General features: G+C 43.2%; 1 protein-coding gene across 2 annotated transcripts in view; it reads left to right on the top strand.

Annotated features, from left to right (window-relative positions):
* Positions 1 to 26,166, top strand: part of ELMO1 (engulfment and cell motility 1) — a 351,127-nt gene that overhangs the window by 37,595 nt on the left and 287,366 nt on the right. For both annotated transcript variants that reach the window (XM_066627043.1, XM_066627044.1), the window contains exon 2: positions 25,748 to 25,898. In XM_066627043.1, the coding sequence (XP_066483140.1) occupies positions 25,821 to 25,898 (78 nt within the window). In that variant the 5' untranslated portion in view covers positions 25,748 to 25,820. The remainder of the gene's footprint in view (positions 1 to 25,747; positions 25,899 to 26,166) is intronic.

Raw genomic sequence — 26,166 nt, 5'->3', positions numbered from 1 at the left:
TCAGACTTTTACGAAATTCTCACCTAGGCATCTGCTTTTGTGCTTAACTGATGGTGGATCTCCAGAGTTTCAGACAGGGGTCTTTCCTTGCTTGACCTGGAGATGCTAGTGTTTGATCCTTGGTCCTTCTGCGTGCAGGGCAGATGTGCTGTCACTTATAGCCCCCCCCCGCCCCATGGAACTTAGATTTTATAAAGGGATAATTACGTTTCTGAGGTGATGCGAGGATAGCTAATTTATTTTTGCTTCACTAATACATAATCTGTCTGACTCGGTAAGCAGGAAGCCTCTGAATCTGGTATTGCTAGCCCAATGTCTCTTCTAACAAGGCTGTGAGGTAGTTTAAAAATAGCACCGCTGCTGTGAGTTTGTTTGGTGACAGATGAACTGTTAAGTGCAGGATTACAATTCTGTGCAAGAGCTAAGGTTGACTCCTCTGAGATAAGGAGCAAGAAGGAGATTGTAGCTCTCATACCAAGCACAGTGTTGTTTGCTCTGGATTCAAGAGTGAGTTCATTCCTTTTCATTCCTGAGTTTTCCAAATGAAACCAAGTTATAGTGCAAACCAGCACCTCCCTGTCTGAAAAGCATCTTCCAACTTTTCTGTAGACTTTCAAAGAAGGTTGTGACCTCGCAATCCAGAGAAAGGGTGTGTAGTAGCTCTAATATTTGTTGACAAGATGCCCAGTTTTTCTTATAGCACCTTGCAGCAGGGGTGGTATGGCTAAGACAGGGAGCTGCAAATCTGGAAATCCCCAGTTTGAATCTTGCCTCTATCTTTGAGTCCCCTAGGTGCCTAAGCCAGTATTCCCTCAGCTTCATCTCTCCCCAACCCCAGCTGCAAGATAGTGATGATAATATTGACTTACTTTATACGGCTGTTTTAAGAATTACCACAACATAATGAATGTGAAGTGCTTTACATGCTTGGAAAATGCTACACAAATGTTTAGTGGTATAATCAATAAATAATGCAAGTTAATTTCTGGGGTAGTGGGTTAATTTGGTATACTTTCTATTGATGATTCATTTAGTGTTTCTCCTGATGACAGCATCATTTGCTGTACTAAGAGAGGCAGTTTTTTTTGTGGGCACCATTTGAACCCTACAGTTCTGCTGTATATAGAAGAATGGAAGATGCCGAATAGGCCATGGCAGCACCATGACTGATAGGTAAAATGGCTCATGCAGAACGTTGCATGATCTGGAAACTTTTAAAGAATGGGGCAATGTGTCTGATTTTGTCAGTGAGTTGCTGCTTATGCATTCATATGCCATGTTTGTCCTTTGATACACAGAATGAAAGCTGGACCAAAGGAAATCTCTGTCAATGTATATAACCTTGAAAATAGCTACCCATTGTGTTGCTGGTGGCAACTAAGTATAACCTTCTTAGGTTAATTGAAAAAGAGTTGCTCACCCCACCGAGCTCTTTTTTCTGATGTACTGCACCCATTTCTCTTCTTAAGTCCCCTTACCCTTCTTCGTCACAGCACTGTACCCTAACTAATATGAATCCAATTGTACAGCTGTGATCCTTGAGAGGTTGATGAGAATGAGTAAGGATTTGGTAAATATGGTGGCTGTTGATAACATAAAAAGGGAAGCTATTCAGCACTACTATGGTCGTGATCACTACAGATGCAGGGAAAGACATACTGAGAAGAGTTTCTTCAGATTGCCATGGTTTCTGGTCTGTGGCTTCTGTTGAAAACCGGATGAAAACCTCCGGCTTCCGGATGAAAACCTCCCAGAGCAGGCAATTTGACTGTGTAATTATTTGAATGGGCAAATCATGGTTCGTTATACATAAAGTATTACATACAATTGTCTGCCACCTACGTCTCCTTTAAAAGTCAAACACGCTGAGCTTTAAGAAGTATGCCAAACATGCATTTAAATGATTTGCCTTCTGATCTTTATATAAAACTTGTGACTTTCAGCATAATAGCACATTGTCTAAAATGGGTAGAATTAATCTGTTAATTCTTGCAAGGAAGAAATATATTTTATTTCCATTGTATACAATATGCAAACAGTAGGACTTTATATGAGTGGGGGGGAAAGATCACATGCCAAAAAAGTAGAGACAAGACAGCAGGCAAGAAAAAAGAGACAATTAAAAATGGCAATTTGTGTCACATTCATCAAGTAAAGGAAAAACAACAACAAAACAACCATAGATACCACACATTCCTCGGCAGTTGAATTTTACTATTATCTTTAGTTGTTAAAGTAAAATACTATACCCAGATTGCCGTTTGGTTTGCAATGGAATTGCAACAAAGATGTTAAAATAGCATAAATTAGACAGCAAATTTTCAAGTTCTCTAGGGGTACTTCCAGATGGGTAACTAGTCTGGGAATTCATATTTTGCTTACTCACTCTTTATGATGAGTAATGTTCATACTGCATTGTAAGCTATCTATTGTAGTCTTCCTGAGCTTAAAAAGTCATTAATGCAGAAAATCCAACTTTTTTGAGAACAGTGACACAGTAGTGCAGTAGTGTACCGGGGGGGGGGGGAGGGTGTCAAAACTGTAAATACTGCAGGTGCCACAAAGTACAGTGCAGGCAGCCCCACCCGCTCAACATTTGGCAAGCGCCTGCACTTTGCTATCGCTGCCCAGAATGACTCTGCCCAGAATAATTGTAATTATAACTGTAATTCCTTGTAATTGAATTCACAGGGTTTATATTCCCCGAAGTTACCTTATGTTGGGCAGGTTGTGCTCTGATGGACGGCTCCTGTCCATCGGAGAGTTCCCCTCACCAGGCTGACCTCTCAGTGTTTGATATTAGTGGCAGTGGTGTCCTTTATCATGGGGTAAGTAGGGTTATCTGGGGAGGCACAATTCATGGTTTGGCCCCATTAACTTGGAGAGCGCGATACCATAGTCTTTCGAGACTGAAGGTTGCCAACGCATGGGGGTGCCTCAAATCATCAAGCTGTTTTTATTGGCCTAGGAGTTGAGGGTGCATATTGTCTCTTAAAAGCATGTTCTTATTATAACTGAAACAAAGCAGTATAATCATAATTCCCGGAAAGGCCATTATGAATGTGTCTTTTAGAGAGAGAAGGATTGCTAATTACCTAGATGCAGCACACGTGCACTTAGCCACCTGAGACAGCAGTAGCTTTCAAGGGTAATTTTGGAAAAAAGGGCAGATGAAGAAACAGATGAAAAAGCTGAGATGGGATATGCATTATTGGTGAAAATCTATGAAATAATTTCACTTCCTCACTGTTTCGTTGGTGGAGGAGGAGGCGGTGGTGGAGGAATTGACTTTATGAATAAACCAACATTCTGCAACAGTAGGGCATTGAAAAAGCATTAACTTGAGGCAGGAAGAATTTAACAGTGAAGGTTGAGTTGGTGACCTACTTAGGAGTTGGTGGAAAAAATGTCTGAGATTAAAGGTATGCTGTCTTGAGGGAAAAGCAGTTCTGTGGACATTCAACAAAACATGAAATATTTTGTTCGGTTCTTCACTCCACCTCCATTAATGAGAGTGCAAGCTAGTCATCATTCTGAATAAATGGAAGCTGTACCCACTGTAAATGGGCTGCTTTTACACCTGTTGTGAGGTTTGGGGCTGGAAAAAGAGGAAGCAGTAATCTAATTGAGTCGTTTTAAGAAAATGTTTTAATAGGAGCAACACAGTAGGAAAGGAAAGTATTGTGGAGCCGAGAGGTAAATCTGTACTCCTGACATCGTCAGAGAAAGTGAGCCATTAACTGAAATGTGATTTATTAATATTTTGAAGATTTTTTTTCTTTCTCAGACTGTGAAACAGGTGCTTCTATGTCTTGCTTGCCTTCTTACCTGCTCTTTGGCTGGTGCAAGTCCCCTGCGCTGGCCCAGGAGTGTCACGAATGTGCCGTAAAGCATGTTTGCACCCCCTTGGGAGCTGTTTGGGCTGGTGCAGTGGCCTGCATCCGCTCAGAAGAGCTGATTGTATCACTGGAGATGGTGGGTTTGTGGGTTTGTGGTGGGTTTGTGGGTAGGCCAGTGCAGGGCGTTGGAGAGGATGGTGGAAGGACGTTCCAGGGGAAGGGAAGCTTTTGGGCAGGGGTGCTTGGACCGGTGTCAGATCGGGCCAGGGAGGGGTGTGGGGTCAGCCATGGCCCCTTAGGCCAAATGCTAATCCCCACTCCCGACCAGATCAGCCTTACACAGGCCACTCAGATTTGCATAGGCGATTTCGCTGGTTCAGATCTGAGTGACCCCATAGGGTGGCTGGCTTGTAACACGGGTTAAGGGGAAAAATATCCCCTTACTTTGAGTTGCACTCCAGTACCTCCTAACCTGTGCTGGATACAGTGCAGGCCACTCGGCCTGCCTGTTCCAGTGCAGGTCAGGATTGGGCTGCCAATACATGCAGAGGGGCTTTTTGTGTTGAGGAACATCTAAAAATGTGATTTCCTGTTCCAGCAGTCAGAAATTTTATATGGTTCTGAATTCTTCCTCCATTTGAGGTACAAATCCAGACTTGTCTAAGCCTCAACTAGTAGACATAAGTCTGCTGATGCCTGATTTTGGTTGCTTGGTGTTATCCCTTACTAATGGATATATAGCAGTGATTTTCAACGTTCTTCTCATGGCCTCACTGACCGCTGTGCTCTTTGCTTCTTGTGATGTCACTTCTAGATTCCAGGAGACTCTTCTTGGTTCTGTGGCTCTGTCCCTAGGGCAACTGTCTTTAGTAACAAATTGTCCCTCTTCCTCTGCTGGCAGAGCTGGTGGAAGGAGGAGGACAGAAAATTTGTTACTACAGACAGTTGTCCTAGAAACAGAGCCACAGAACACAGAAGAGTTTTCCAGCTAATTTCGACGCTATGCTCCAGACTGCTTCACACCTTTCTTGGCATACTGGTTGAAAATTGCTGGGATCTAGGTTAAGGATCCCAGCTAATTTTTAAGGGGGACAATGCCAGTCCTCTGATTAGTAAGCACTCTAGGACAACCACCATTGGGAGGAAAGAATGCATTCTGTTCTTGCAGTGCATATGGAAGCAGGCACGGGTATTCAATGGCACCAAGGCCTTGGGCAGAGAGATGGAAATGGTACAGTAGGGTGAAGGAAATGGGGAATAAGTCAAGGGGCAAACTCTGCCTGCTGTAAAGGCAATAAGTGAATAAGGGTCCAATCCTATCCAACTTTCCAGCACCGATGCAACCGCAATGTAGCCTCGAGATAAGGGAACAAATGTTCCCATACCTTGAGGAGGCCTTTGTGACTGCCTCTCCACCACAGGATGCAGTGCACAACCCATTGGCATGGCTGCACCAGCACTGGAAATTGGATAGGATCGGGCTATACTCCCTTGGTCAGGAGCTGGGGCTTTAACCTGTTCACTAGCATGAAGGTGGGACAGTAAATGGGTGTGACTTGGAGAACTCAAGCCAAGGAGAACTTGAGCTGGTTTAGAGCCAGGGCAATGGGTGTCACCAACTGTTTTCCCATTATTTTGAGCCTTTTGAAACTATGGGTTGGGGAGGTCATGCTGGAGAGCCTTGAGTGTCTCTCCAGAGAGTACAGTGTGCCCTGCTCCTCACACAGTGTGCTGTCCCCTCAAATGAAGGATGGCAGTTATAGTGTGCTAAGATTGAAAGAAAATGGCAAAGGGTGCTACTACAGTTTGTAATCTGAAACTTTTGGCTGACAATGTAACAGCTCTTAGCCATATCACATATTGCTCTGTTTGCAGTCAGTACCCCAACTGTCACAGTTTTGCCCCCTCTTAATGCATGGCACATTTATGGGTGGTCCTTCAATGTAGGAGCAACTCAGCCCTGAAACATGCAGTACAGGTTGATGGTGGAATCTTCTGCTGCATAAGTGTGCCAGAAATTGTTGGAGAAGCTTCTGGGGGATATTTTTACATGGAGATGTCTTTTGTAGGGAGTCCGAGTTTCTTACAAGTTAGGTCAATTATATCAGCCAAGCATTTCTGATGAGATTTGAACATAAGAACATAAAAACAGCCCCACTGGATCAGGCCATAGGCCCATCTAGTCCAGTTTCCTGTATCTCACAGCGGCCCACCAAATGCCCCAGGGAGCACACCAGATAACAAGAGACCTCATTCTGGTGCCCTCCCTTGCATCTGGCATTCTGACATAGCCCATTTCTAAAATCATTTGACTGATGTTTGTTATTATGTAGCAGTCTGCATGACTTGAATTTATGTCTGATATCCACCTGCGAACTTAATTCCTAATCCCATGTTTGAGGGAGCTGCCCGCTCAGTAGAGAGGGAAATGAATTCTGTACATGCACGGATGAACTGTGTTAATTCTTTAAGTTTGAACCTTAGCTCTTGAAAGAAATCCTGGTGTTGAGCTCTGGCTGGTCTGAGAGGGTGAATTCCATTTCTGCTTAGACAGAGAAGACTTCCAGAGAGAGTGAGAGAGAGATGTTGAGCAGTGGTGGTGAAGCAAAATGTGGTTATAAAGAGAAAAATCCGAGAAGCAATTGCACAACTATTTTACTACATGCTCAGAAGAAGGAGAAAAAGTCAAATGGGATTGATCTCATCATCTGTTTTTTTCCCCCAATGGGAAAAAATACTGTATGAGACATCTCCTTCCCAAACCCTGTGCTATATGTGTAATTTCTAAAAAAAAGAAAGTGACATACCATGGCCCAAAGTTGCCTGAAAGTTGCTATGAAGGTCCTTATTGCTAGTCTTGATGTGACTGTTACTATGGTGAAACTGCTTGGCATATATTCTGAGTACTCTTTCACTGGTGCTCAAAGGTACATATGTACTCAAAGGTACATATTTGGGACTGAAAGAGGGCTCTGGGATTTAGCCTTGCCTATATTTTTTTTAAAAAAATGTTTTTAATTTTTTAAATATTTTGGCACACCTTTTATGTTTAAAAATATGCAGTACTTCTTATCAAGTTCAGTAACAAACAGATTAAAAGCCAAAACACAGTTAATGATGAGCAATAAAATACATTGAATAAAGCAATATAAAAGCATGAATAATTAAAAAAAAACAAAAAACCCCCCAAACAGTGGCTGTATTATTATTAACCCCAGTGTACAAACACCATCCTCTAGGCAAGGTTATCAATATAATGAAATGTATTGACTTTTAAAAGTGATATGGCTAGACTTGGTTGATGCATAATACCAAAACATGCCCTAATGGTATAGGAATAAGCCTGGGAGGAGCATTGGGCTTGCATGTTTTCTCTTCTCTACAGACACTAAGTAGTTGTTTCCTGTTCTCTGTTTTGCCAGGCAAGGGCAAACCTTAGCTTGCAGCAATCAAAGATATAACTAACTATAGTGAGGGAGGGAGGGGGAAGCCTGTGAGTTGAAGAGGCTCCTGTCAGGCTCATTCTCATAGCTGCAAGTTGGTTTGGCATTATGTTTTGAACTGAATCAGTATCCTAAGTCTGACTACAGATATGTCCCTTTCTATCTTTCAGATTTTACCCATATCCCACTTTTCTGTCTCAATGTAGCCCTCAGGTAAATGAAACCTCAAAAAAAAAAATACTTCTATTATCATAACAAATGTTGATAAAGACTCCAGTTACCCAGAGCAGTGGTTCTCAAACTTTTTAGCACAATGAACCACATTTTTGAATGACAGTCTGTCAGAATCCACAAGAAGTGATGTCATTAACCTGGAAGTGATGTCATGGCCAGAAGTGACGACATCAAGCAGAAAATTTTTAACACCCCCTGTACAACAAAATATAATGAAATCAATTATGTAAATAAATTAAAAGTTCGCAATCAGGTTAAAAAATTATCTAAAATAAAGAACATCCCTAATCCTCACAAGCAGTTGCTGATCCCAAACGCCCCAAAGGCTGCAATCCTATCCACACTTACCCTGGAGTAAGCCCCATTGACTATCATTGACTGTCAACATGAGGGGGCCCCCATATCCACAATCCTTTATCCACGGATTCACTTTTCCGTGGATCAGGTCCGGGACCTCTCAGCGCATGCACCACCCTTCCAGAGGCACGCACCCCTTCCGGGGACAAGGGGAACTCCATTCCACTTGCTTCTGGAGGGGTCTCTGAGCTTGACAGAGGCTGAGGATGTTCATCCCCACTTCTGCTGAGCTCAGGCTGAGCTTTGTAGGTAAAAAAAAAAAAGCTGCTTCCAGTTTCACAGAGAAACCGGAAGTGACCTTTTCAACGCCTTAAGGTAAAGGTAAAGGTTTCTCCTGCATTGTCGTATCCGACTTTAGGCATTAAAAACATCAGTTTTTATCTGACTTAAGGCACAATCCTAACCCCTTATGTCAGTGCTGGAAAACACTGATATAAGGGCAATGCAGCTCTGAGGTAAGGGAACAAACATTCCCTTACTTTGAGGAGGCCTCCATGAGTGACACCCAGCTGCAGGATGCAGCACATGACCCATTGGCACTGCTATGCCAGTGCTGGAAAGCACTAACATAAGGGGTTAGGTTTGTGCTCTTAATTGACTTATAAGGCATTAAAAACATTTTTGCCTTCAGAGCTCAATTTGAGCTCAGTAGAGGCAGGAACGGATGTCCTTGGCTTCTGCTGAGCTCAGAGACCCCCTGCAGGTGAGGGGAGCTCTGTTCCCCTCACCTCCGGAAGGGGGGTGGTGCCCTTGGACTGCGGGGATAGGCGTTCACCCATATCTGTGGTTTCAGCTATCCGTGGGGGGTTCCAGAACTCAGGCCTGTGCGTAGTAGCCTGTTAAAAATACAGTAGCATATCACCAAATGCAGTCACATACCATGGTAGCATCAAGTCTAATATATTAAACCAGGGGTGCTCACACTTTTTTGGCTCGAGAGCTACTTTGAAACCCAGCAAGGCCTGGAGATCTACCAGGGGGGGAAGGAAGCGTCTGACAGACACCCCCTTTAATGTATGGAGCCCCTGCTGGAGTCTAGTCAGTTTTGTCAGTTTTGTTGCTGCATGCCTGAAGAGCAGCTAAAGTGTCCCTTTCAGTGTCAGTTTAGTGTCAGCTAATTATGCCAGTTTCATCTAGTCACTAGACGAAACTGACATATTAACAGTTTGGAGAGACAGGGCTCTGCGATCTACTCATTTTGCCTCGCGATCTACTGGTAGATCGCGATCCACCTATTGAGCACCCCTGTATTAAACGTACACATTGAAATGCACGGGGACCCAACTGAAATTGGCTTGCGACCCACCTGGTGGGTCCCAACCCACATTTTGAGAAACACTGACCTAGAGCATCTGAGATTGTAACTGCTGTGGAGAGCTACAGATACAGGGAAACAAAGGAATTATTCTTCACGTCGAGAATGTGGCAGCTGTGGGGGGAGGGGGCATGTGGTCATATTCTCACCTCTTTATCAATAAAAGTTATGTACCTATAATATCTACAAAATAGGCAGAAATCAACAGGTGAAGCTGTATCTTTCTGTGATGAAAGAAGACTACGTATATTTGACAATATACTCAGGCACATTGTGTTTTACACATATCCAGGCAGGAAATCATCTTCCATGCCTAGCTTAGTAGGTCAGAGAATGGGGAAAATCATGAATTCTCACGCCATAAGACCACTTCATGAGTTTATGGCAAGATCTGAGCGAGTTGCTTACTGACTTATAGCTTAGTCTCTTAGCCATTATGCTACCAAATTGCCTGCTACATTAAGGTAATTAAAGCACTATCTAAACTGCATCCATTTTCCATCAGAAGGCTGAGATTTATGTTTCTTTTCTTGAATTGATCTATCCTTTTGGTACAGATTGACATTCAACTCCTCTAAATAATTATTTCTGGGGCTTTTATTATGGTTTTAGTTTTTTAAAATGTAATACAGTATTTCAAATTTGCACTTAATTCTGAAAATATTTGAATCACTATTTGAATCAATTCATATTATTCAGTCAAAAGCTTTTTCCCCCAGACCAATTACCTTTTTTATAAAAGGTGCTCTTAGCATTCTGTGGCTAGGGTGAACACTGGAAAGGATATAGAGTGGTTATTATATAATATGTAGAGAAAAGTGTGTCCCTCTTTAAAAATTAAGGCTACCTTTCAATATTTAATTTCTGTAATATACTTTATAACGTACAACTAATTTTTAACCATCTGTCAGTTTAGATTGTGGTTGCGTGATCCAAACCAAAGAATGAACCTGCCTGGCATCAGAAATCACAGATTTTCTTCTGTGGATATTTTAATGTCATGAATAAAGGTCATTTCGGTGGGGAATTGAATAAATGCCTTTATGTGAACTTGTTGAACTGATGAAGCTCCCCATGCTGACATCAGCACAGCTGAAAACTGTGCAAGGCAATGCTTCTAGAATCAGAAACTCTTAGGATCAAATATGATCTAGTAAAGACAACTGTAACTTCCCTTCCCCAAATGGAACAGCTTCTCTTGGTTAAAAATGGCACAAAATATTGGGAGTGGCACCTTTTTTTGTTTTAGACTTGGTATTCTTGCTCTGTGATTTTTTTTAAGTGTTGTGCTCTGCCAAAGGAATACTTAATTGCTATTCTGGCTTGTAGAAGTTTGTCACTGTAATTCTGCACAGTGCAGAACTCTATAATTCTCGAAAGTGCAGATAACAGAGCACAGTTGTGGTTGCAAATTAGGCTGCTTTAATTAACTGCTGTGAAAGTATTTCTTCATTTTGCAGTGTAAGTGCTACTTTACGATTACAATGTGCTTTAAAAAATAGACCAAAGGGTGGACAAAATATATTATGCTGAGTGCACTCAGAGGAGAACGCTTTATAGTATTTAAAAAACAACACACCAAACCTATGTACATTTCTGTATGTTTTTGTAAACCTATTTCTGTAGGCATATAGGGTGTTATAGCCCTTGGTTGATACCACAAAACTTATGTCAGGGCAATGTTCTGATGCAGTGGGAGATGTAAACACTTGGGTCTGAGAAGCTCAGTTCTGTGAAACAGAAGTAGCCAAGGATAGGTTCACAGATGAGTTGTGTGCACATGGTTTATCAATGGTTTGGGGAACATAATGCATGAATCTCTGAAGTTTGTGCATTTTTCCTCACTGTGTGCCTAGCCTGTGTAACAGGAATTGGAGCGTGTTCTTATAGACCCTGGTTCTTATTACATGGCATAAGTATGGTGGAAGAGCATGTATGTGCCTGAATCATGTTTGACATGGCTTTGAGTTCTGTTATTCAGCAGAACAATTCTGATTACCAGAGGTTTGTGTAACTTGAAAGCTTGCTTACTGATGACCTTAGATGTCACTCCAAGAATAAATTCTCATTCTATAATTATATGTTTGTTCAGCATTACTTTTGTGAATTTTTAAAATTGATCTAAGGAACTTTCTGTGAATTGAATTTTGTTGTGGTGCAATTGAAAATCTACACCTCGTTTCAAATTGGTTCATTGCTTTTGGAGCTGAACACTAACTTGTGTTAATGACATGGAAACAGACTGAGTTCATGAAGACTATACCATTGCAGAACATTATGACAAGAACGCAGGACTCTTTTGTGATTTTTCTTTTGGAATTTAAACTCCATCCATCCATCCATCCATCCATCCATCCATCCATCCATCCAAAGTTTTAATTAAGACTCCACATTTTAAATTGGTTATTGACACTTATCTTTTTTTCCTTAATTTTCTTCAGCCCTTGTGTCAGTTTCACACTGCTGCTACCCATATGTCAGAGGTCTTACATACTTTCAGGATGCACTGTTGGTAGGGAAGACAGGCATTGCTCTGTGATTTAGCAGGTAGTGAGTTAGGCTTTGGTGTGCAGAAAAAGAGGTTAAGTCCTACCGGAGCCACATAAACTCGCTTGCTCATTGGATCCAGATCAGACATAATACTGAATCATGGTTTAGCATTACAATCACAAATTGGAGTTAACCTGCCCTTCATGTGCTTGGAGGGGAGATTTAAAGCTTCCATTTCCTGGTTTAGAACAAGTTGCTGTTTGTTGTTGTATCTCAACTCAAGAAACTGTGGCTTGTACAGAGACAAGCCACATATATATCATTGCTGGCTTATGTTTCTAAGGGCGCAATCCAAACCTGCGCTGGAACAGGCAAGCCAGGAGGCTTGCACTGCATCCAACTCGGGTTTGTGGGCAGCAGCGGCTCAGCCAGAGGCAACTCTTCCCCTTACCCCTGTGTAAGGGCTGCTGGCCCCAATGGGTCTCCTTGGACCTACGCCACCTCTGGAGTCCAAGGAGAGCGGAGTGGCTTGCAGCTGCTCCATTCTCTGCAGGGACAGGGGTTGGGATAACTGCTGGATCCCAGCCCCACCACTGGCTCCCTGCATGCCCGCCCCCGGGGTCGCCCATCACCCATCCTCCCCCGTCCAGGAACGCCTCTCTCCCTCCTCCTCCCTGCCCCCACACCTACCTTTTCCGCTTGTGTCGATGTGGGCATGCCGACACAAGCGGCTGTGGGGAAGCCGCTGCGGAGGCTTATGTCAGCCTCCACGCGTCGGCACATGTAGATGCGCCGACGCGGCTTTCTTGTTAGGAGGCGCAAACGTGCTTTACAGCATGTTTGTGACCCCTCCGTCCCTTGGGCCGGCCCAAGTCAGTGTTAGGATTGTGCCCTAAAAGTAAAACATGGCTTAGCATTACATTTGGGCCAGTACACTGGTCCAAACTCTGCACGAGTCCTGTCTTTTCGCCTCATTTGTTAGAGGTTAAAGCTCTGTTCTTGACCTAAAGCATGATTTGAATTACAGAGAAGAAGGATCTCTGCTGGGGAAGGCATTTGAAATATAAAAGCTTGTGCTTTTAAGAGCATGGCTGATCCTTGAATTAAGCATGTTTTGCATTCAGCTCTGAGCACTTGAGTCTCCAACCTCTGGCCTTTTTGAAAACAAAAGCAACCTGCCATTTTTTTATGACTACAAAGTGCAATTGGCAATTGAGTGTCATCAGTTCTCTCAATTTATTTATATCAACAGTGGCTAATCTTATGTTGTTCTAACAAAAAGTTAATGCTCCACAATGTGCAAGAAAATGAAATAACATAAATGTCATGTGTAGTTGAACTTCCAAGGGTGATGTTTGTTTGAACCAAGACTGATGGACATTGTATTTTAATACATGGAACTCAGAAAACTGTATGACTGTTGTTCTCTATAGCCCTCTGTTTCGCATTTAAATGTTGTAATCTCAAAAAAACAAAAACCTTAATAAATCAAAGTGGGTTACGACTCAGACACGTGGTTTATTTTAATACGGGATGAAATCTAATTCTCACTGGGCTGCTTTGTTCACCACTTGTTCTTTGGAGTATATGAATCAGTCCCTTTCTTGCTAGTGCATAAGCATTTCCAGTTGGCTTTGTAGTTTTTATTAAAAAACGCATCCAGCATAAAACTGTGGAATGCTTGGTTTGAGTTGCCTTAAGAAACAGAAATATATGGCTTTGGAGATCTCTCCCAGCTCTATTGTTTGGCATTGTGTGTGCATGTGATTTTTGACTCCTGGATTTAGCTTTAGGATATTCAAATGCCCTGGCCAAATTGATTGAGACCTCACAGAAATAAGAACTCTTCAGATAAGAACATTTCATAATTTCCCCCTGTCCCAAAAGGATTGTTGAAAACAACCATAGAATTGATGTACATTGCAGTGTCCAATGTAGCAAGAGAGGCTGTTGAACAAATCTGATACCATTGGGGGGTTGGTGGGAGTGGAACATGCTTGCATTAGTAAATAGAATTTTCCAAAAATGGATAAAGACAGTGATTATGTGATCTGACTACATACCTGTTTTCTATTATAAGAAATATTTTATATATATAAAAAAGGACATCTCAGAACTCCAGACTCTGCTGTCCAGACTTGGTGGGATGTGGGCTGAAAGCAAAAAGCCATGGACTGGAAAGCCCAATAGTTTTATCACACAAGCAGCCAGCTTATGTCAGTGTAACCTCAATGTAAATTAGTCTGGATTCTGTGCACACCCAACATAAACATTGAAAAGAACCAGTGCTGGAAACTTTATGCACAGAATCTGTTTTGTTCCATGTGGCCAACTGTGTTGCTATAAAGCAAAAGAGACTATGATGAGAGTTTAGCCAATAGGGGCAATGGTGGGAGAGTGCCTTTGTCTTGGCTAGGAAGGTGGTTTTGCCCCCTGTGGCAACAGTGCAAAGTGGAGTCTTAGGGCCAAATCCTATCCAATTTTCCAGCACTGGTGGCAGCTGTGCCAATGAGGCATGCACTGCATCCTGCAGTAGGGAAGCAGTCACAGGGTGCTTCTCCAGGTAAGGAAACATTTGTTCCCTTTCCTCATGGCTGCATTGCAGCTGCACCAGCACTGAAAAGTTGGATAGGATTGGACCCTTAGATGCCTGTGGCGTTTCACATAAACAAACCCTCCTTGCTATACATTCCAATCTTATCCTGAGTGGGAATAAGTGCAAGTGCCTGCTAAAGGAGGTGAAATAAAAGTGTTAGGGCAAAATACTTTCTACTTAGCCTTGGCTGATGCTGCATGATGCTCCCTTTTTATGTCCTTATGCAAATTTTCCCTCTTTGTGCTGTAAACATGTGTGGTCTGAGGCTAGACTGAGAGCACCCCAGACAATGTGCCTGATAATTTGAGTGATAGATGCAGGTGCTGATGTGCTGTGACTGGATGCAGTTAGTCTTGATCCTGTACTGTGTGGGCAGGGCAGGCAACATGGGAAGAGGGGAAAGTGTGTTAGCTACCCATTGAGTTACAGGAGTGTTTTGACTTATACAGTTGGTGTAATGTTACATGGGCACAGAGGCCAGGAGCAGAGCTGAGGGAGTTCAGGCTGCTGTCTGCCAATGTGTCCCTATCCAGCAGAGTTGAGCAAGTGGTAGGGATATGATGTCATGCCAGTGTAAGGATCTTGCAGTAGTGATGTTTATATATAATCTCTCCTTTCCCATGCTGAAATAAGGTGACTTACAAAGTTCCATAATAACTATATATGAACAGTGAGTGAAATAGTTAACAACAAGAAATAAAACCATTGGGAGGGGGAACTGGGGGCCACAGCCCAGGGAGAGGCAGCAGAACAAAAAATGGGATAAAGGTGGCATTTGTAAGAGAGCCCCCTTAGATGACCTAAGAGGGCAGGCTGGAATGTAAGGAGGAAGATGGTCCTTTAGTTAACCTGGATCCAAACTGTGAAGGCCTTTAAAGGTCAGTATCAGGACTTTGAATATTCTCATGACTCTCATGATTTTCCTTGCAAGAAATTGTCATTCACTGACACTTTCCTTTGGGGCTTGTTGGTCGGCTTGAGTTGACTTTTGGGGAAACAGAGGGGTTGCAGCTGGATAGACAGCCTGTCCCTAGTCTAATAGATAAAGGTTTTTAACTGACTGGAGAGAAACCATAGGGGCATATTGCCAGCGATGGGAGGTAAAGTGTGCTGTGTGACTGACAGTGAATCAGAGCATGTCCATCATGGAGATGTGATCATAGATCGCTGGGGATGTGCCATGCTTCAGCAACTCTGAGGATGGTTTTTGGACTAAGAGCTTTGTGAAGTGTTACTGCATTCCCACCTTTGCTTCTGAGCATCCCCCTGCAGAATACCTGCTGTTTCCAAAACTGTCTCCTGTTCCCAGAACCTTCTGAGTCATAGATAAAAGCCAAATAGGATGTTTTCAGTGTTTTATTATATTTCTAGAGGAGCCACTTACAATAACTCCAAGCATCAAAGTACTAGTAAAAATAAAATTAGCAGAAAATAGAATGTCATGTTTCAATAAATAGAATAATGTCAAAGCAACTCTATGCATTTTAAGTAAATCTTAAGAGTAACTGCCAAGAATAAAAGAAATAGGGCGAGATAAGCAAAGGTATGTTTGTCAGTTTAACCATTTGGGTTAACTTAATAATAGTAAATTAAAAAGTTCCAAGCTCGATTGAAATTACAAGTGGTGCCTTGGTATTTGCAGGGATCCATTCCTGGACACACACAGCCCCAGCAGATTCTGAAATCCGCAGATAATCCAATCTACGGCTCTCCCCACTTGCTGTCCTCTGAATGCTCACGTTCTGAGGCCGAAAACTGGAAATTTCAATTTTTGGCCTTCCGGAGGCAGAAGGCCTCCTGAGTGTCAGGGAGGCCGTGTACATGCTCCTTGACCCTCAGAAGGGCTTCCAAATGTGACCAGAGCACATCTCTCATCATGTTCAGAGGACAGCAGGTGGGGAGATCCTCAGGTTCGTGACTCGCGGTGAGGTAAAACAGCAAATCTGTGGATAAAGAGGCCCCACCTGTATTTACTTTCTGCCAACCTGTTAGTTCTTATTTCATTGGTCACAGTTAGTTATCAGTGTTGGCACCATCAACAGCTATCTTTTGCTTGGCTAAAAAGGGACCGTCTGTCCATGCTGCAGTTCATTCTTCTAAGGCAGGGGTGTCAAACATAAGGCCTGAGGGCCAGATGCAGCCCACGGAAGCTTTATATCCGGCCCTCAAGCTCTCTGCTGCTGAGCCAAGCTGAGGTGTTACTGCTGAAAGGGCAGCCCACATGAAAGTTGGGCTCTCTCATAATTTGAAATATGATCAAGATTTGCATATTTTCTCTTCTGTCATTCGCAGCTCTTTATCCTCATTGAGAAAAAGTGCTTATTTTTGTTATAACGTGTTTAATGACATCACTTTCTGCCTGATGACATCACTTCTGGCCCTCAGCGGGCTTCATGAATGCTATTTGGCCCACTGTATGAAACAAGTTTGACACCCTTGTTTTAAGGGATAAAATGGAAAACTGAAGATTCAAGATTTTGAATTTGAGTTAATCCAATTTATGGACCTTTTGGGTCACTAATGACCCAAGAGGCTTAATGGGCCACTAATATTGTGGTTTGGAGAATTTGTATCTGCATTTATAATCCCAACCACTGCTGCTCAAAAGTAACACTAAAGGCATTTATTTTCCCCAATCTGTCCCTAATATTAATGATCTTTGGTGAGACTCATCTTTTCACTTGGCACTTCATGTTCCATAAAGCACAGATGTAGTCTTGATTTTGTCCGTAGTTCAAGTACAGTTCCAGTAGTTCAACTATTGGCCCTGGATAGGAAGAAACTTCAAACTGCTTCTCTTTTGTGTGGGAGCCATTTCTTTTTCTATAAGTAGATGAAGGGTGAGTTTTTCAGTGATCATCTGACATGTCAGCCTGTTTTTATCTTAGTCCTGCATCTTTTCTTGTAGCAAAAATGACATTCAGAATTATGGAAGGATTGCTATCTTTTAAAATGGCTGAAGTACGTGTCCGAGGCAAACTGGTGAAGCAACTTTGAGAAGTGCCCACTAACAACTTCGGTGCAATCATTCCTCGTACAAAGGAGGAAGCGTAGCCTGCAGTAAGGACCAATATGAAGACCCAAGTGGTATTTCATTCCTAGGGATTATTAACCCATAAAGAAGCAAAGAGGGTCAGGTTTGGATTCTTCCTTTTTTTGCAAGCTGGGCTTATTGTTTATTGTGTGTTTCTGTACCCTTAGACATTATAAGAACACATATCTTGTATGGCATCTCTAGACATTTGGCTTCCCACTCTTACTTGCGTGCATTTGTGAGCGCTCTCTCACTTTTTCTCTCTCTCTGTCTTGTAATTTTTTTTTTTTTTTTGCAAAAAATTAGAAACCAACAAGATTTTCTGGCAGCCAGGTAAGAAGAAAGACCTGCTGCTATAGCCACTCAGGTGCTGATGAATTTTGGACACTGAAAGGTTTCTACCTTTGCTTGTGGGGATATTAAAAATTGGATGTACAGGTGGGGCCTCTGTATCTGCAGATTGTGCATCTGTCGATCTGGCTCAATGTGGGTCCTCCAGTCTTGGTCCCACGTGAGTCCTCTGGAGGCACCTGGAGCTGTGTTCTGGTCACCTCCAGAGGGCCTTCTGAAGCCAGCAGAGGCTGTGCACATCTGCCAGCTGCCTTTGCGGGCTTCAGAATGGCCTTTTCAGCCAAAAAAACTGGTTTTTCAAGGGAAAGCCCCTGAGGCTTTCCCTGGCCTCAGTATACCTTATATGGCATAAAAACGTAACTTGCGGTTTCCATCAGAAAACTGGAAGTAGCATTTTTTTTTTTTTTTTTTTTTTTTTTTACAAACAAGGACATTCCAAAGCCCACAGACTGGGCGGATGTGTGCTCTCTGCGGGATTCAGAAAGCACTCTTGAGGGTTTAAGGGGCCGAAGATCGCGGATTAGATTATCTGTGATTTTTGGTATCTGTGGGGGCTCGAGAACGGATCCCCCGCAGATACTGAGGCCTCACTTATCCTGTGCACGTAAGTAATTACTGCTTTACCTACCTGCCCCTGCCCTTGGGAAAACAGGAAGTAACTCTAGGAGATAATGTTAAAATGCCATTGGAACAAATTACTTTCCAGCCTGCTTTAGATACTTTGAAAGATAAGCAACTTATTCCTTGTTTTAGTGCTGAGTTATTTTATATCAAAAGAACTCAGCACTAAAATAAGGAATAAGTTGCTTTATCGTTCAGTCAAAGTGTCTAATGCAGGGTGGAAAGTCCTGAAGTGTGGAGGAGAGCAGTTCACAGTGGATAATCTTTCATATTTTTTCTGCAGTGCTGCATTTTCTGTGCAAAATCACAGCATGTTTTTTTTCCCAAGACAGTGTCGGCCACCTCGGAAACTCTGAATTGCCTGCTTGAGTTAAAAACTCTCTTTTGAAATGTTTCTTGCTGCGTGAGCCTTCTCAGAACTACACTAAGCAAATAGTAATTTCTCTTCAGTGCAGCATCAAAATGCAGTTGCTTGGAAAAAGCTTTGAAGAGCTTGGGAGTTTCCCTGTGCAATCTTTCATATGCTTACTAATCAGAAGTATTTCTGGGTCCAGTGGGAGCTGAATTCCAGATAAGTGTGCATAGAGTTGTGTACCCTTAGCTGAGTTTCTTCCAGTTATATCATGTGAGGTGCCCAAGTGATTAGGTACAACAGTGATTGTTATGAATGGATGAGGGTGCATTGTTAGGAAAAAAGGGGGAAGGGTGTTTACCTGATAAGGCCCCCCATTTTGTAAATATAATTACAATTACAGTAATTGGTTTTAAATGCTTTGGAGGTCTACTCTTGTTATGGATTTGTTGAAATGTATGCTGAATGCCATATATACTGTTCAAATGTTACTGGATAAGCCTGTATATAAAGCAGCTGAGTTCAGATAGTATGTCTTGCCTTAATACAATTTCTAAATAATGACAATAGGCCATAATAATTCATGCTGAGTTTGTAACTGCATTTTGCACTTTTCAGTGCATTTCTATGGACTTGACATTGGCTGTGATTCAGTATATGCATACATACATGCATATGTATATCACCCACGGTACACAATAGGACTTACTTCTGAGTAGGCATACATTGGGTGATCATGATAGGGTTATCTCATTGATGAAAGTGGTCCTCCCCAGATTGGAATGGGGAGGAGATGAGAGGAAGGGAAGGACAGCTAAGAGCAAATGAAGAAGGGGGGGGGAGAAAGGTGCTATCACAGCCTTGTCCTTGGTGTCTCTGCCTAAACTGGCATCCTAGACAAACTTTCCCAGGTATAAGTCCCATTGAACACAATGAGTTGACCTAGATAGGAATATGTTAAAGACACTATTCTTACCTCTGTATCTGCCCGCTGATCTCCACCTCTCTCTTTGTCCCCCACCTCTCTGCCCTCTATTTTTATATATATATTATATATTGGCAACCTTCAGTCTTGAGAGACTATGGTATCGCACTCTGAAAGGTGGTTCTGGCACAGCGTCTAGTGTGGCTGAAAAGGCCAATCCGGGAGTGACAATCCCTTCCACACCAGGAGCAAGTGCAGTCTGTCCCTGGTCTATCTCCCTGGCTGTGGGCCTTCCTTCTTTGCCTCAGACTGTTGGCCAAGTGTCTCTTCAAACTGGGAAAGGCCATGCTGCACAGCCTGCCTCCAAGCAGGCCGCTCAGAGGCCAGGGTTTCCCACTTGTGGAGGTCCACTACTAAGGCCTTCAGATCCCTCTTGCAGATGTCCTTGTATCGCAGCTGTGGTCTACCTGTAGGGCACTTTCCTTGCACGAGTTCTCATAGAGGAGATCCTTTGGGATCCGGCCATCATCCATTCTCACGACATGACCGAGCCAACGCAGGCGTCTCTGTTTCAGCAGTGCATACATGCTAGGGATTCCAGCTTGTTCCAGGACTGTGTTGTTTGGAACTTTGTCCTGCCAGGTGATGCCGAGAATGCGTCGGAGGCAGCGCATGTGGAAAGTGTTCTGTTTCCTCTCCTGTTGTGAGCGGAGAGTCCATGACTTGCTGCAGTACAGAAGTGTACTCAGGACGCAAGCTCTGTAGCCCTGGATCTTGGTATGTTCCGTCAGCTTCTTGTTGGACCAGACTCTCTTTGTGAGTCTGGAAAACGTGGTAGCTGCTTTACCGACGCGTTTGTTTAGCTCGGTATCGAGAGAAAGAATGTCGGAGATCGTTGAGCCAAGGTACACAAAGTCATGGACAACCTCCAGTTCATGCGCAGAGATTGTAATGCTGGGAGGTGAGTCCACATCCTGAACCATGACCTGTGTTTTCTTTAAGCTGATCGTCAGTCCAAAATCTTGGTAGGCCTTGCTAAAACGATCCATGAGCTGCTGGAGATCTTTGGCAGAGTGGGCAGTGACAGCTGCATCGTCGGCAAAGAGGAAGTCACGCAGACATTTCAGGTGGACTTTGGACTTTGCTCTCAGTCTGGAGAGGTTGAAGAGCTTTCCGTCAGATCTGGTCCGGAGATAGATGCCTTCTTTTGCAGTTCCAAAGGCCTGCTTCAGCATGACAGCGAAGAAAATCCCAAACAAGGTTGGCGCAAGAACACAGCCATGCTTCACGCCACTTCGGATGTCAAAGGGGTCTGATGTGGAGCCATCGAAGACAACAGTGCCCTTCATGTTCTTGTGGAAGGATCTGATGATGCTGAGGAGCCTGGGTGGACATCCAGTCTCGGGGAGAATCTTGAAGAGGCCGTCCCTGCTGACCAGGTCGAAAGCCTTTGTGAGATCTATGATGGCTATAAAGAGTGGCTGTCGTTGTTCCCTGCATTTTTCCTGCAGTTGTCTAAGGGAGAATACCATATCAGTGGTGGACCTGTTGGCTCGGAATCCGCACTGCAATTCTGGATAGACGCTCTCTGCAAGTACCTGGAGCCTCTTTAGTGCAACTCGGGCAAACAACTTTCCTACAACGCTAAGGAGAGAGATGCCACAGTAGTTGTTGCAGTCACCCCTGTCACCTTTGTTCTTGTATTTTTACAAGAGGTATTATCCTCTATTTTTACACTGGGAGGAAGGAAGTGAAAGTTACTTTTTGTCTCAGACAGAGTAATTTTGTCCAATTAATCAAAGGCATGTGCATGTTCATCAAAGGAGCCCAGCACCTCTGACAATCCCAACCCCAGATTCATTCTCAACTCCATTTGGAGGTCTCAGTGTGCACAGTGTATATCCCTTGTGGACAGCTATCTACACAAATTTGGATGTTTACCTCAGGGCTTCTCGGTATTTATACTAGAGACCTTTTGGAATGGGGCTGTTCCCAAGACCTACATGTGTATTTTGTGTGAGAGAGGATAGTTTTGTGCAAGATGAACACTTAGCAGTGAATCCTCTCAGTTGCTACGCACTGCACGCACATGGTTCTTTTCTTTACAGCCAAAAGAATACAGTACTATAACTAAAAAAGTAGTGATATTTGCTGTTTAACAAAAGCAAGATTTTAGAGTACCCTCAAAATTAATGAAACAATGCAAATCTACAAGTTAATGACACTGCCTGTACTGGTTCAGTTATTGAATTAATCTCCCAGAGCCTTATGAGTAAACTGAGAGTGAATGCATTTTATATTAATGCCTTACATCAGGGATTGTCCAATTTGCTTCATTTGTGAGTTAATTACTACCACTGCCCCTCCCACAAGGCTGTATTATGCTTCCTATTCACCATGTTGTTTTCTGAAGGAACACACAATGTACAAACTGTCATTAAGTTTCAGAGCTTGCACTGTAATGGGTAATTTATCTTGGTTTTAAAAAAACTTTATTGGCATCTGAATTTCTGATTTTTGCCAAACTTCAGGATGATGTGTAATGCATACTTCTGCAGTTGCCTAAGCTTCATCCAGAACAGCACACTAAACATAGCTTGGTTAACTGTCAAGTGCATGCTTAGCATGTTGGTCTCTTTCCCTTCTCCAGCCCTTTCTGACTTTTTTTTCCTCTCTTTTTTTGCTTCTGTGATGGTTGTTCAGTGAAAAGTCAGCATGCTTTCCGACAAGAAAAAAGTGACATCTACGTTCTGAGTCCTGTGAAGATAGCTAGATGTACAAGTATTTGACCTCTCTGCCTATATAATCTCCTTTATGCCTAAATCTTAAGGACACCATTTGTGAGAGTTGCCCAGGCATATGCTGGCTTCAGTGACTAACATAAGACATTGCTTTTTCTACTCTGGTTATGCATAGGAAGCCAGCAGGGCGTGAACAGGATTCTATTCTTGTCTTTATTTGTAAGAGAAATGCAAAGGAGGAGAGTGAGAGACCAAGATGTGGATGGTAACTCTTAATTTCATTCTTCTTTACCCCTCCTGGTGGAGATGATATAAGGCAGTGTTTCTCAAACTGTGGGTCGGGACCCACTAGGTGGGTCCCCATTCATTTCAATATTTTATTTTTAATATATTAGTCAGACAACCCGCTACGTTTAACGTCCAACTTATCTGAGGGTCATAGAAAATTCCATGATTTTTGTCTCAAACCTGCCCTCAAGTTATCTGTGAGATTGATATGTATTCGAGTATCTGTGGTGGGTTTGCCAGGATGCTACTAATAGCTAATCAGGATAATGGTAGAAACTGGTCTGTTTTATGTCAGTTGGCCAAGACCACACTGTTTTGGAAAAAGAAATGCTTTATTCATAATATTTGATGGAATTTTTTTTTTTTTGCTCCATGAGTACCAGCGTCTAGAGCAGGGGTCGGCAACCTGCGGCTCTAGAGCCGCATGTGGCTCTTTCAGTTGTCTGCTGCGGCTCCTCCCGGTGAAAGTGGCAAAGGGGGTAACAGGAGGCACCTGTGCTGGGAGGGCAGGCTGCTTCCCTCCACCCCCACCTGCCCCACATTGGTTTCCCTTTTCAATTTTGCCCGCTCTGCAGGCTTAAGCTCCCTGTTTTTCCCTTCCCCAACTCTCCAGCAGGCTCAGCCAATCAGCATCCAGCAGGCTCCTGGCTTTTTCAGTTGGAATGGCTCAGGGCCCTTCACTGGCAGACAGACCAGCCAATCCTGAGCCTCCCTCCTCCTCAGCCATTGGAAGCCCTTGCAGCCTGCCTTTCCCTGAGCAGCTCCCCACTCAGTGCAAGGAGAGGCTTTTCCTCCACAGCTGAGGAGACATCCTGTGTGTCTATTCAGTTGTAAGCCCCATTACAGCGGGTGAAGCTTACTCCCAGGAAAGGGTGCCTGGGATGGCAGCCTTGGAGCCAGTGGGAGCCCGCGCAGGTCTGTTTGAGAGTAAGCCCCGATGTAGTCCCTGGGCTACACCCAGGAAGGTGTGGAGGGCTGTAGCCTCAGCCACCTCCTGTGCAGGTCTACTCACAAGTAGTCAGTGAAGCTTCCTCCCAGGAAAGTGTGGAGAGGACTGCAACCTGAGAGCTCCAACCAACTTGTCTGCTCAGAAGTCCAATGGGGCTTACTCCCAGGATAGTGTGGAGAGGGTTGCAACCTGAGTGAGGGAGGGCATAAGCTGGCCTGTGGCTGCCCCCCCTTCTTCTCTTCCCCACCTCTGGAGTCTGTGTCCTTTTTTCCTTCCAGCAGGGTGCTTCTGGAAGGTGGGGGGAGTTCTTTAGTATCCATGTAAGATAAGCAGATGTCATAACTGGCATATGTATTGGAATCCTGGAAGATCTGGTGAGGCGGTAGCATGTGGTGTCAGCAGTGGCCCCTTTAAGGGTAAGGCCTGGGCATCCAGCAGAGTGTGCTGCACAGCTGCAGCCACTTGAAAGCAATAGGGCCCTCAGGGATATAAGGAGCACCTGAGGCAGGAAGAGGGGTGTGGGTTGGAGAAGGAGTGCAGGTTGGAGAGGAGACTGACTGGGCTTATTGACTTAGATACTCTGAGTGACTTACTTTGGAATGTGACCTTGGACTGTGACTTGGCTTATTGACTTTGGACTCTGCCCTGGATACTCTGACTGACTTTGTGACTAATGGACTGCTGGAGACACTGGAGTTTGAAGTGTGGCTGCTGTGCCCAAGACCTGCTGAGGACCAAGGGTCTGCTGTAGTGGCAGGAGGCTGCTGGCAGGAGAGAGGACCTCTGCAGGTTGAACAGGCGAGCTACCCTGGAAGTGGGGTCCAGCAGGAGTGCAGGGCAGAACCAGGGTCATTTGTTGGGGGAAAGAAGGGGAGCTAATTTGCTTAAAGTGGGCATAATTCTCCAGGCAGAGAATGGCCTTGGAATCAGGCAAAACACCATAGAGGACCAGGCATCTGAAAACACAGGACAAGAATGTATGACAAAACTAACTAAAAGCTATAAGAGGGGGTACATTATAAAAACAGGACCTATAAGAGCATAAAGGTTAAAAATATATATATATATTCAGTATTATCTTCATTTTAGATGTCAAAAGGGTTTTGTTTTGTTTTTTCCTCTGGAAAATGGGTCCAAATGGCTCTTTGAGTGTTTAAGGTTGCCGACCCCTGGTCTAGAGCCACTGCTGGTGGTGCTGGTCTCTAACCATCTTCATCTCTCAGCTCTCATGATGAGCAAGTCCTGTCCTCTCATGAAAAGACATTTTTACCACTTGGATGACCAAAACTCATAGTTTCAAAATCATGATTCATTCTCTTAATTACAGATTATACAAATGAGAATGTGGGCAGAATTTACGCTATTTAATGTGTCATTTTCACTCTTCTTTTTCAACCCTGCAATGACTAGAAACATGCTTTTAAAAAGAAAAATTGTCTCTGGCTTTAACTGAAGTATATATATTGTCTAGCCTAACTTCAGATATCTTCTCTATAATTTTACAATAAAATAAAATCCCTACCCCAATGATTTTGCTTGGTTTGTATAGTGGTATAAATATAGTAGCATAAATATATGAGGTTATTTCAGATCATGTGCACACAGATGGTTAGTATGTGTGTTTCGATCAGTAATAGGGACTTTTGTATACACCTTTCCAAATAGTGTGTGTGTGTGTGTGTATGTGTGTGTGTGAGAGAGAGAGAGAGAAGTACTGTTCTTTTTTGCCTTCCTCCTGACATCCTGGTTGCTATAGTGCAATGATCTATTTGTGAACACACAGGAGATCATTGCTGTAGTTAAAGAGAAAATGTTTTCTGGTCATAACTTCGGGAGTAATCATCCATCTTGAAAGGTGAATAAAAGATTTAATGGGGAGTCTTTAGGAGCTCCAAAAAGTGGAAATGTCGTGTTCAGCCTCTTGGAGTGTTTCTCCAGTGGTATAGAACATTCATTTTCAGAAAATTTTGTGTTTAAAATCTGTCTAATGCATGACTGTTGTTCACAGTGCATTTCAATGCTTCAGCCATCTTTTGAACAGATTGGCTAGTTTTGAGCTGTATGATAGAACTGATTGTGTTAAAATATTCGTATGTGTAATCTTTCACAAACACACTCACCTTTTATGTATCTGTCAAGTAATGTGTACAGATGTATGGTGTTGAATTTTTTTTAACACTGTGTTTCTCTGCCTCCCCCCATCTTTTTCCAGCTGTGAATGAAAGAGACACTCTGCAGCATTTGGTGTTCAGCCTCACGAGCTTTGAAGAACTGTGGCAATTAAAATGCCTCCTCCCGCAGATATCGTGAAAGTGGCTATAGAATGGCCGGGTGCCTTCCCCAAGTTGATGGAAATTGATCAAGTAGGTACCTAATTCTCTGTGTTTGTACCTATCTGTGTACTTTTTACATAGGGAATTTTTAATATTCATTCAGGCTCTAACATAGCCTGATCGCACTGAGTACTGTATTCAGTTTTGGGTGCTGCACTTTAAGAAGGATGTAGACAAATTGAAAAGAGTTCAGAGTAAGGCAATGAGAATGGGTCGAGGTCTGGAAAATGAGCCCTGTAGGCAAAGATGGAAGGAATTGTGTATGTTTTCCCTGGAGAAGGGAAGACCTGGAGGGTAA

The sequence above is a fragment of the Tiliqua scincoides genome, chromosome 5 (assembly GCF_035046505.1).
Source record: "Tiliqua scincoides isolate rTilSci1 chromosome 5, rTilSci1.hap2, whole genome shotgun sequence".
In the NCBI taxonomy this organism is placed as follows: Eukaryota; Metazoa; Chordata; class Lepidosauria; order Squamata; family Scincidae; genus Tiliqua; species Tiliqua scincoides.
The sequence above is the reverse complement of the archived record's forward strand: the minus strand, read 5'-3'. Positions and strand labels throughout refer to the sequence as shown.